Consider the following 12,593-nt stretch of genomic DNA (forward strand, 5'->3'; position numbering starts at 1 on the left):
ACAACCACCAGCACTTAGTAATTTTTTTTTCTATTTATGCATTCAGACTAAACATCACTCCCTTAGGGTACATCCTGTCTTTCTGTGCAATCATGCTGAGTAGGACTATCCCAGAGTCACAGAAATCAAGTACAAGCCCTACTTTCCTGTGAAAGATCTAATAGGCACCAAGGTGGCAAAAACACCACTTTCAAGATCATGGTTCAGCACTGTAGGATGCAAAACATATATGGAGTCTGAGTATCTAGGGAAGCAAGGAAAGACAAACTTAGATTGTTAATTCTGTGTTAAAGAGAAAACCAAGTAGAAGCCACCTCCTTTCATCCACAGGAGAATGAAATCATCCAGAAGGGCTCAGACATGCTTTATCTGAGGTGTTACAGTTTACATTAAATCATGGAGAGATGCATTATAAAAGAAAATTACGCAAGCCAGATCCTTTTCATTTCAGTGCCTCATTTGCTGGTGAATCCCACATTTCAGAAAGAAGAATCTTTCTATTAGCAAGCAGGAAATAAATTCCACAAAGCAGAAGAAATATCACAACTGCATGGCTAGCTTCCTTTTTAAGAGCAAGAGAAAAGAGACAAGCTGTAGCACCAGCTCTTCACAGGTGGCATTTTGGGGTTAGCAAGCAATACACTGTCAGTGCCAGAATGTGAACGATATTCCCTCAGTTGCAGGCCTGTCTTCTCACACAGCCCTGGCTCTTTGCCAAGGGAGGGCAAGAAACACTAGCAACAGTTCTAGGACTCAGAAGAATGCATATATTTAAGGGTCCTCTCTAGTAACAGAACTAAAGTGGTACAGGAAACATTTAAACTTTCATGTTATTTAAACAAGCTCCAAGTTCCTTATGCATGGAGACACCCTCAGCTCATAAGGCACCAGTATAAAACTGGCCACGGAGCCCTTTTCACACCTGCACAAGCAGAATGCCAGCACCACACTCTGCCTTCTCTGCTTCTGGCTCAGGGTCTGCCTAAAGCTCCATAGCTCTCTGCTACAGGGTTTCTATGTTTTAGCAGGTTGCCTCTGCCTGTCTTTACAAGTGGCTGTGTGCTCTGCCTGAAGAGAGGCACTTCTCTTAAAGGAACTACTTCTGTCCTGCAGCTGTACCCACACTGCGGCTTAGGAACTTCTATTCCAGGGCAACCAGTGGTGAATTCCTTGCTCAATACACAGAGTACACTCCCCACTCTAGTTTTTTTTAGACTCTAGAGGCTTCAGTTCCCCATGTCCAACTAAAGTGGAAACTAACAGTTCCCCTGATCTTATCCAAAATGCAGCTGTCTAGAAGTTAACATGCAACACGTAGCAACAGCCCCAAATCATCTGCTGCATCTCTTAAGCCTTCACACACAGACTACTCACCAGTCGATCACGCTTGGTTGCCCATTCCAGAGACAGCAATGGAGATTTGGAAATGGATGAAGCTTTAGTTTGCATTATGGGGTTAAAAGACCAGACTTTGATGACGCCATCCACATCCAAGCTGGCCACCCTCCGTCCAGAACAATCAACCCTGTGTGCAGGAGGAAATCGAGTGGATATTTTTTTCCCCTAAAATTCTTAAATCCTTCCTTTCCTGGCCACACATCAGTTCCTTCTGCAGAAATCAGCACTTCCTTGCACCACTTCCCCCTCAGTTCACAGTAACTGGTACAATGAAGCACACTAGGTTCCACATGTAAAGCATAACACCTTTAAGCAACACCACCCTGCTTTTCCACATATTTTCTTCCTGGCTAGCATCTCCCAATCATGAAAAATCTCTGTCCGTTCTCACTGCACAAGCTACAGGCTATTTTCAGTCACATCAACTCCACTGCCCTACACCTGGGAGTATATTCACAATGTGCTGGACAGAACAGAGTATGGGAGAAAGAGGCCAGACACAGCTGGTCCTTCTGCAGAGGCTTCTCTGAGAAAGCCCTCTTGTGCCAGTCCATTACCTGCAGTACATGATCGATGAATGGTGCTCCCCATACTCTTCCTGGCTCAGGACGATGAAAGGCTGTTCCTGCCGAACCCCCACAGCCTCTGCACTGCTGGCAGGCATTTTGCTTGAAGTCTCTGTTTGCTCAGCATGCAGCTCTGAGCATGATTCTGTCTCAGGTACACTAGTATCCGTTTTCTTCTCAGCACTCTGACCCTGAAGGAAGAAATCCTGAGTGAAATACAAGGAAGTGGCAGCTCCATATCAAGTTCCTCAACCACCCCGGCCTGCATTGCACTCTTTCTGAGGGACCTTTCTGAGCACAAGGATAGTGTGTTGCAGAACTGCACCATTTAATACGTCCCCCTTAGTTATAGAGTCCCTTATATCTCGCTCCATGTGCCCAACCATACACTTTCCTGTAGGAATTAAAGGAACGACATTTCTGGCATACCTCAGCCAGTATTAGAGGCCTGTTTAGATGCCATTAGAGCACAGATTCACAAGTAAATCAATGTATTTCAAGGAATTTTTGCATTCAGCAATGTAAGTCTGTAACAGGCAGTTCAGGAAACCTGCACAAAAACTCTTGTTGGATCTGAAGTCCCAGTGGATGGATTATCCTCATCTGCCAGAGATTTGGACTATGTGCACTGGAGCCAACACTGCAGCCAACTGACTGATGACAACAGCAGTTGACACATAAGTCCAAAAGCTTAAAACTCAATTTGACAGGGCAGACAGAATAAATAGAGTTTTAGGAAGTGAAGGTATTGGATGAGACAAGATCTGCACTGCACACACAGAAGCGTCTGGAAGCAGCTTAGCCTTCCCTTGCTACCAGAAGTGGAACAAGCAGCAGATATAGCACATGAGCCAGTAAAACATCTGCAAGCATTCTTTTGCTAAAACGTCCTCTGAAGATTAAATGTCCCAAAATGGTATTGATGGGTTTGAATCCCTGTTCCCTAAGACATGCTTGCCTTATTTACAGTAGCTTCAGATCAGGACCAGTGGATCAAACACTGTATAATCAAATCATCTAAAATCATGGAGCTGGAGAAGACTGGAAAATAAATCCAAGAATGATTCTCTCTGTTAGTTAATGTGGGGAGATACCAACCAATAAATGACAATCATGAAAGAAAGTGCCACCTTTCAGTTTCCTTTTTGCTCACATGCTCTGAGGACAACAGGAAGCTAAATAGCATCAAGCTTCCCCAAGAGCACCACAACCAATTTTTACAGATCCCCAAAAAGTACTGCCTTAACCTGTAACACGACGGAAAAAGGAAACTTATTGGGAAATTGAGCTTTGCAATTTTCCAACCGATGTATAAAGTGTTTTAGATGAGCCACGAACAAAAAGTAAATTCTCTTAAGGCCTTGAATACCCAGTGTTGGAGTAACATCTCTCTAAAGCAGCACTCCCACACACAGAAGAGCCACATATACTGGTGAACAGGCAACAGTCCCTCAGCACTGTCTCTCCCCCACAGCAGTCTCATACAGCCAAAATAAACATGGCTGAGATGCTGCCATCATTCCTCCCGTGCTCTGCATTCTTTGACAGCATGGTTGCTGAAAGCCTGTATTAACAAGGTGAACAGAAGTAGTCTGCTGACCATCAGCAGTTAAAATTCAGGACACAGTTTCATTATTGCATTAGATTTGACAGCAGGGCACAGCTCCAGGCAAAGCTGCACTATAAAGTGCAAAAAACGCCAAAAAGCAAATGTTGCTAGGAAGGATATTTCTACTTCTATCCAGGAAAATTTTCTATCAGTTTTGATCTGTCCCACACACTCACGTGGGCAGGATGGGTGAGCTAAGTCCATTGTCACTGAGGAATGGGGATTTTAACAAGGCATTTGAACATAACCATTAAGGTGAATGAAACATTTGGGCCTCAGGAGCAGAGTGCTGAAAAAGACCATGACAGAAGACAACTCTTCTTCCATCTGAAATGTCAATACTGATTATTTTCCAGGGACAGGGAAATAAACTTGAGTGTGGAAGGAGTTGATTAACCAGAGAGATTAACCTTTGATACAGTTAGTTCTGAGCAGCAATTCAGAAGCTTAAGGGAAACACTTGCACTTGTTTTACCACTTAGCAGACGAAATACCAGCCTTCTGCTTCCCAGCCTTGCAGTGTTTTCCAGTACCTGGGAGGTCCCTTTGGACAGCAGTTCCTTCCTTTCCTTCCCATGCTCCTGCAGGCGCTTCTGCCGCTGCTGCAGGGAACTTGAGTCGCCTGCCACTAACCCACTGAAGTGGCTTTTCCCATCCTTACAGCTCACTGCTCCTTCTTTTCCTTTGGCACTCTGGAAGGCAGAGAAATGATTGGGCAAAGTTGTGCTTGTGCTAGGCTGCAGAATGAAGAGCAAAAGAGGCACAAAACCCAAGAACTTGCAAGGGCTCCACAAGCTCCCAGGAAACAGCAGCTGTTCTTGTGCTGCATCCAGGCCCAGCACATATTTGCAAGGAAGGAAAGGACATTTCACCTTTTTCAGGTGGAAGCAAAAGGTTGAATAGTGCCATACAGCAAGTCAACACCTTTGAGACTGAGCAAACTTCAATGAACACAGTTGAGAATTACCTGGTGATTTGCTGGTTCTTTCTTCCCTAGCAGCATACTGCCAGTCTGTGTTGGAGAAGCCCCACTTGGATGGGCTGATCTGGAAGGGCCTTTTTTACTTTGAGAGAGAAAAGAGGACAGAAAGCCTCCCCGGGACTGAAGAGAATGTGCTGTACTCCTCTGATTGCAGGTCATGTCACTAATGAAAAAAAATAATCACCACCAAATAGAGTATGAAAGAGGAGCCAGGCAACCTGATCAAAGACCACCCAACAAGTGAGGAGCAAGCTCTTTTGAATCACTAGAACACAGATGTTAATTTCTAAGCTAGTAGACCACTATGCATTAAAAAACTGTTTTACAACATCCTGTTAGTGCCTCGAGCAGATCATTATAATTACTGAAACCGAAGCTCATTTCTCAGAGATGCCACTGAGACGCTGGGCTCAACTGTTGCTGAATCCCCTGCAGGGCCACCTCAAACTCCTTCCACTCCACCTGTTTAGTCCATAAAGACCATAAGGGAAAGGCAGGCAAATCCAGACCTCCAAAGAACCTGTTCAGCTGAGATTCCCAATTCAAAATATAAACCAGTCCTACTTCAAGAGACATTCACTATGCAGTGTCTCACTGAACACTTTCAGATATTCAGCAAACCATGTTCAGCAGTTTTACAGCACAGACCCTCAACTATCTCAAAATCTGGACCCAAAGAAAATAAGAGAATTACAGCATATTTCTATGATTACACACACCTCCCTTCTCAGTCCACAATGCTAAGAGCAGCAGCTGCTTCCCAGACCATACCTGTCTGACCTGACTCTGCTACAGCTTCCACTGAGAGCAGAGTGGCAGCAAGGGGAAGAGGAATACAGTAGTCTTCACTGTGTTTATCTTCAAGGAACTGTTTTACCAAAGCTGGGCTTTGGGTTGAGCAGAGACATGAAAATAAGCAACCAGAATTGGCTCCCAGACTAAGGGACAAGTTGCACACACAAGAAATACCACTTCTTAGGCAAGTTTTTCTAATACGAATGGACAAAAATTGAATATAGGAGTAAGTTATGTCACCCCTCATGTCACACTCCTCCACACGTGCAGATAATATCAGGTCTTTCCAGACAGTTAAATAACACAAACTAAGCTCTGTGACCTGTCTGGTGTGAAGAGTCCAGAGCAGTTATCAAGGTTGATTCAATAGACTTAAGTGTCCATTGAACTGACAGCTGTTAAGACTAAAACACTTTTTGTGGTCCCTGCTACAACTTCCATTTGTCACTGTCAACAGGATAACTTGATCAATCCTCCTCCTGCCTGAAGAAGCACATGAGAAAGTCAAAGCCCCAGAGTTATTAATAACTTGTAGCTAAGCTACATATGCTTTCAGATCCTTTTAAAGCACAAAAAAAAACCTCTCAGTAACACAGTGAATGCAAACACACAGACTTGTTTTGCCTGACACTATACTGGGGGAAAAAATACAGATTAAATAACAATTAAACAAGCTGTATCAGTGTGTATGTTGCCTAATTTCCACAGATGGGCATACAGCAGATGTAGCCATAAAATACACTTTTAACTGCAGCAAGTTTATGGGGAATTCTGTGCATAACTGAGCCTCACAGAAGAGAAACTCATTTTCACTTTGTAAAAGCAAGAAAACATCTCTGTGTTAAAAGAATCCCTTTGGGTCATACAGTAACAGTGCCTACAAAATAGCACAGGGCACTCACCTACAGCACTGCAGGCACTGAAGTAAACAGAAATCAAGAAACAGCACTTCAGTTGGGCAATACTGTGAGGTACTGCACTGCTACCAGTGCCTTGGCTGCCCAGAACACCTTGGTGCAATGCTGAGAGCAGAGCAGAATCACTTCCATGCGTGCTTGGGCTCTCACTGGTTGGCAAGAGCCTCCCAAATAGTGAGAGAGAAGCCTGTCAAAAATTCCCCCATTAAACCCACTTAGGTTACAAGAATGGATGTTTTTCTGCATTGACTCCCAGGGCAATGAACAAGGAAACAACCCTCCAGGAGTCTCCTTGACCTAATAAAAGCAGCAGAGCCTGTCCCCAGCTCTTCCCCTACAGGCACTCACAGCTCAGAGTCCCCTAGTCGATCCATGTTGGCCACATATGCTGGCAACTTGTGATGTACAACTGCTTGTTCCACCTCCAGTTCCTCTTTCTTCATCCGGGAGGATTCAGCCTGCAAAGCAAACAGCTACAACAAGAGAAAAGAGCCAAGTAAACAAAAGGTCACCGAGATTCACCTCCTTCCCACTCACTGAGGTTGTTTACTCCTTTTACTTCAAGGGCTCCAAAAGGGTGGGGAAGGAAGAAAGTTGTTCTGACCAGTTGAGCACCACATTAGTCCAAGTAGTCAACCAATCAGTACTCTACACACATGAAACTGGAGCCTACTTAAAACTCTTCGCTCCACTCCCTGGGCTGCTGCTGTGGGGTCCTTAATGGTGATGGGAAATAACAGCAGGGCAGGGCAAGGCAGAGCTGACTAGTCACACTCTGTGCAGGCAGTTTAGGGCCAGCGCAATGCATGTGATAGACTGTAATGATGTATGGGCATGGAGCCTAGAAGGTAATCTGCTCCCCACAGCCAAGGATGCACCAAGGCAGGGTGCACCAAGGTCAATGCCACCAGGTCACCCTGAAATCTAGCTCCACACCCTGTGCAGCTCCTTCCCAAGCATGACAGTGAGATTTATCTCCACATTATGAACAAAAAGACATTTTTTTTCTTTTTCCCTTTTGGCAGAGATGAACCTCAGGATGTAGCTTTCTGTGACAGATGTGCTTTCTGCCTGTGACTCTTTTTCACGTGAAGGGTTTCTCAGGCTTTTCTGTTTCCATACATTTGATTTTCAGATATAATTCTTCTTTTTCCTTTTGTCATGGTGTTTAAGGAATAAAATTACAAGAAAAATGAGTTTTAGAAATCTAGCTTGCTATTCATGTATTTGCATTGTTTCAACAGTGTACAAGAATCATTACTCAATTTCAGCTAGCATTAAATTCAATATTTATTCACACTATATTTTATTTAAACCTGTATTCTGTAGGTAGCTGCTTCCTTTTCTGACCTGAGCAGTTCTCCAGAAGGAAAAGTCTAGTTTTACCTCTGCATATTTCCCAAAAAACCCTTATCCAGACTGTAAACTACATGCTAAACACAAACCATAGCTTTAATTTGACTAAAAACACTGACTACAAAATTGGAAAATGGAAGAGTTATATTTCAAAGCATACCTTACCCTATTCACTGACAATCACTGCAGAACCCTCCTGTCAAAGCTTGACCAATCCACTAACTCCACACACCACACAGTGACAAACCTCACTTTTCTTTCATAGAAAAAAGCCTCCTTTTTGAAATCAATGATTCTATTTTACTTTAACATTTTTAGGACAGTGTTGAACAGGTACCAAAACAACTGAAACAGGAAGCACAACATACAACACAATGTTTTGTAACACAGGAGGTAAATCACAAAGCTTATTTTACTCGAGTATTCATGCAGAAAGAGGTTTTACTTGGTATGTTTGAGGAAGTGAAGCTAAAGTTCTGCTTACATGAATAAGGCTTCCTACTTTTATGTGATTATCCATGTGCGATCTAGGGTTTAGGAAGCTCTTAAACTGCAGATTTCACTGATCTCTCTAACAGGAAGTTATACTGGGAAATGACTGACCCATGCTAGATATTCTTACACCCTCTCTCTAAGCATCTGCTGATGATACTGTCCAAAACAAGACACAGAGCTGGGAAACATTTTGTCTGAACCAATCAACCCTTCCTATGGTTTTAACTCTAAAGTTTAGAGTCGGGAAACAGACAATCACAACATTTCCATTAGCTGACCTAAATTGCTTTAAGTGCACATCAAACATGGTGAAGTGGCCATTTCAGAAGTAACAGGTTTTGTCTCTTTGCCAGAATCACTGCCCATTTCTATTGCTTCTATTGCTCTAACAGCTAAAGTCTGGAAGTAACTGAACACTATTCACAAGTATCCCTGCAAAATTAGTCATAAATTATCCAGAAATCAAAATAATCCCTTCCAACCCAACCCAATCTATAACCCTGCAATATACATCTTTATCCTGCCACTAGTTTCACCTTAACTTGACTTTGCAGTGTAGCAGAAAACAAGTTTGCATAGTATCCAGCCACCTGTTAGCATAGGGAAAGGGTCAGTCACCTCAAGCAGGACAGGAATACTCTAAACAGACAATTCACTATATGATCATAACTCTGAATTTGCTGGAGAGAGTTGAAAGATAAAATAACAAAGAACTTAAAGAATCTGCCTTAGAATAACTGTACCAAACTGAAGAGCTACACCATTCCTCAATGAATGGAACCAATTTCACAAAACTCACAGCATCACAGAGTCAGCAGCTGAAGAGTGACCTCAGTTCTCACCTTATGCCGCAATGATTCATTTTCTTCTTGTATGAGACTGCTCCTGAGACATTCAGCTTCAAAGTTCAGAATGACTGGAACTGGTAAGGAATGTTAAAGAAAATCAAGGCAAGAATTTGTGTGCACCTGGCTTAATTCCAAAAGCCAGCACTCCATACCGGCCATCTGCCTGGAAAAACAAGGAGCATACTACTAACAAGAAGAATGTGCAAGACCAGAAGACTAGCAACAGCTTAGTTAGCCAAGTCAACTTTGTACTTTACTGTTACATAAACGATTTCACGTGGGCTTTCCAAGGATTTTTGGATTATTCTGCTTTTACACTCAGAAGTGGAGGACAAGACAGGTTCTGTTACTGCTTTACTGTACACTGAAGAAACAGGTCAAGATAAGCTGTATTCCAGCTGCAGGGTAAGCCTGCCCATCAGGAAACAAATATGGCCAGAACTTCGCAGTGTGGGCAAAAAGCTGTTATTTCTGCCAACACTGAACTGCCTTCTTATAACGAGCTGTCACCAGACAATGTTGTGAACATAATGTACCCTGAGAAAGGTCAAACAGAAGATGGTAGTACAGTTAGGGACTATGACCCAAGGTTGTATGCCTGTTTTGTACTATGCCAAGCAAAGAGGAAAATCAGAACAAAATGTGCACAAGATTTCTAGTCACCAGCATAGGGATGAGTTCAGCATCAGCAACAATTGTTTGCGCCCAGGGAATATAACATAATCACCAGATAACGGAACAAGAACTATCCCAACATCCTCTAGAGAACAACAGCTTCCTATTAAGTCTTGGCTCTAAACATTCACTGAAAGCAGCAAGTTCTGTCATACTATATTCTTAGCATCACTGTTAACAATAAGCATTACACCAAGGTGAGGGGGATTTAATTATTAGTTGCCAAAAAAAGGATATGCATGCACTGAAATAAGACACTCAGGAAGTTGTGCAGAGACACAATAAATGTATCTGCCCACTGGCGTGAGAAATAGGTAGCGAAGGTGGGGTTGGAGTCTGGGGCAGAGAGGAAGGGCAGGACAAACCAATCCTTCCACTCTGCCTGGTTCTGGAGCTCGGAGGCTTGCTTGTGGAAAAACTCCTGCGCCTTGTCATTGCGGCCATTCTGAAACACAGCAAGAAGAACAGGGCTCAGCCTTCCATTAATGCTACCAGATTAGGTCTAGGACTATTTGCTCTGTGTTATGAACACACTAACAACTACTTTCATCACCCGACATAGCAAGTGGTTAGACTTAACAGATTCATCAGAGAACAGAAGACTCTCAAATACGCTAGGAGAAGCTCACAAATGCACTTAATCAAACCTTCTTTCCAGTCACCACAATCCTGCCTAAAGGCTGAGACAAATCAAACCCATCATACTAATTTCCAGCTAAACCAGTGCAGTTTGTGCCCTGACATAAGACATAAATGCTCATATACAGGACCAAAGTATACTTCAAATTACTCAAGCTTACAGCAGATGTAGCCTGAAAAGGTTTCCATCTGATACATTATACAGACTGGACTATCACACCTCAGGGTAAGCACACAGCGGTACAAAACATGAAAAAACACTTCTGGAAATGTGCCTTAGATTTTGACTCCTTCACCAACTCACATCATTAAGAGTTTTTCAGTCAGGGAATGGTATCAAGAAAGAAGAATCAAGGGGAGAATATATTCCATTGACTTTCTTGGGGTTTCAACAAGATAATCTCTGTTCTGTTTTATGTTTATTATTTTCTGTTTTACTCAAACAAGGAAAAAGACAATTATTCATTTTCTCTCCCACATTTCCTTGCACCAATCTGAACCTTGTGATCTCTGCCATTATCCAGGTTATTAACAGAGGCTGAGCAGGACTGAGCTAGCAGTACTGTCATCCTTTCAGAGGGGAACCCTCATGTCAGAGTGTGAATATCTTGCTCCCAGCTAACTGTACTTCCCTCTTCCCTACCCCATGCACAAGCTTGTCATGTGAGTCTGCATCAAACTCCTTACTACACTCCTGATCATGACACATGAATTGCTTGCTCCATACCCACCAGACCTGTCAGAGGCTCACAAGGGTACTTTATTGCTCTGGTTTCAAAGACCAGGATCTCTGCAAAATAGAAGCCTAAAAATTAAACACTACCTGAACAGCATGGACAAGGTAGTACCGGAACAGGCTGGTTTTCAGCTTGTTCACTGTTGGCCGGTACACATCTTCCAAACGGCTGAAAAGACGTCGGTCCAGATAACTCCAGTAATCCCGCAGGGCAGCCAGATCGTAGCTCTGAACAAACTGCTGCAGCTGGTCCACTATCTTATCCACCTAAAGAGGGCAAAACAGGGAAGACTGCACTCATGTGAGGGCTCTCATGGCACAACAGACTTTATGTAACTTAGTGCTGAGAAGCTTTAACTGCGCAAATAGTACAATCCAGCACTTATGCATTAGCTCCTTTCCTAATCCTGGAAACACTCAGAGTTTGGCATTAGCATTCTTCCACTCTGCAGCACTTCTTAAAGAAAACAAAAACATGATAGAACATAGCCTAGCTGCTTTTGACAGAAATATCACATTTTGTTTATCCCAGTCGATGGAGCTTCCTGCAACTAAGCAAAACTTTCTACTTCTTTTAAAAGTAAGTTGATAATGAAAAAGAAGCAATAGCGTGATTAAATGTTGAAAACTCAGGTGCAGCACCTGAAAAATAATATTATTTTTCGACTAAAAAGAAAAAAGCCCCTTATATTTAGGCAACAGAAAGAGGAAGTCATTTTAATCATATTATAATCTTTTATGCACCTTTATCTTTAATAACATCATCTATTAACAAGGTCAGCATAAAATTTTGCAACAGGATGTTTTTAATCATTATGCCTCTTTGAAAATCATTTCTGCAATATGAATAAGGCAGGATGGTGGTACAGGAAAAGACTTCTTTGTTCAGTTATTTCTGATGGCCAAGACAGGCATCATAAAAAAGACGATTGCACCCTGCATAAACTACCAAAAGTTGTTTAATACGTGGTTTGCTCTCACCCCATCAGTTAATATCTTGACACCATCCACCTTCCCTCTCTGTGGCTTCCTACAGGTAAAGGAAAGTGAAGTTTGTAACTCCAGCAGTCCTTTTTTGGTTAGTAATTCCAATTAAGTCAATTGTTTGTTGACCTCTAAAAATCAGCAACATGCTGGTGTTTTAAAAATAAAAGCAACATGCTTTATGAATGATAAAGTAGTGGTTGTATTGCTGGTTAAAGAAAAATACAACTACCCAGGACACTGCATTCAGTGCCTAGAACTGCTGCTCCAGGAACATAAAGCCCTCACAAACGAGCGAAACTATTTTCAAGCCTGGTAAATTCTGCACCAACTTCCACACGTTTGGCAAGGTAGCTGGTGTTTGAGACATACAAACTAAGGAGCGGAGCTGTAGAGCCGCTGGATAAAAATTTCACGACTGAGAAAAGATCCAGGCAAAGAAAGGTCTTCCTGCCGCTGCCCTCTCGGTACGCGGGTCTCCTCCATTCTGTAACCCTCCGGCGGGTTACAGGTCGGGCGCAGGGTCCACAGACGGCGGTTTTGGACGGGGCGGGCACAGCACCGGCGCGGCTCGGCCGAGAGCTGCTGCCCCT

The 12,593-nt window shown here is 42.9% G+C and overlaps 1 protein-coding gene across 1 annotated transcript; it reads right to left on the minus strand.

Moving 5' to 3' along the window:
* Positions 1-1,374: 1,374 nt before the first annotated feature.
* Positions 1,375-11,317, minus strand: WDR91 (WD repeat domain 91; the record flags this gene model as incomplete). The annotated part of the gene is given in 9 exon segments (XM_009081354.1): positions 1,375-1,525; positions 1,956-2,155; positions 4,107-4,265; positions 4,541-4,718; positions 6,616-6,740; positions 8,961-9,043; positions 9,879-10,086; positions 11,104-11,292; positions 11,294-11,317. Coding segments are annotated over 9 exon segments (1,317 nt in total), but the record flags the coding sequence as incomplete, so codon positions are not given.
* Positions 11,318-12,593: the final 1,276 nt, after the last annotated feature.

Source organism: Acanthisitta chloris, unplaced genomic scaffold (genome assembly GCF_000695815.1).
Source record: "Acanthisitta chloris isolate BGI_N310 unplaced genomic scaffold, ASM69581v1 scaffold36578, whole genome shotgun sequence".
NCBI lineage: Eukaryota > Metazoa > Chordata > Aves > Passeriformes > Acanthisittidae > Acanthisitta > Acanthisitta chloris.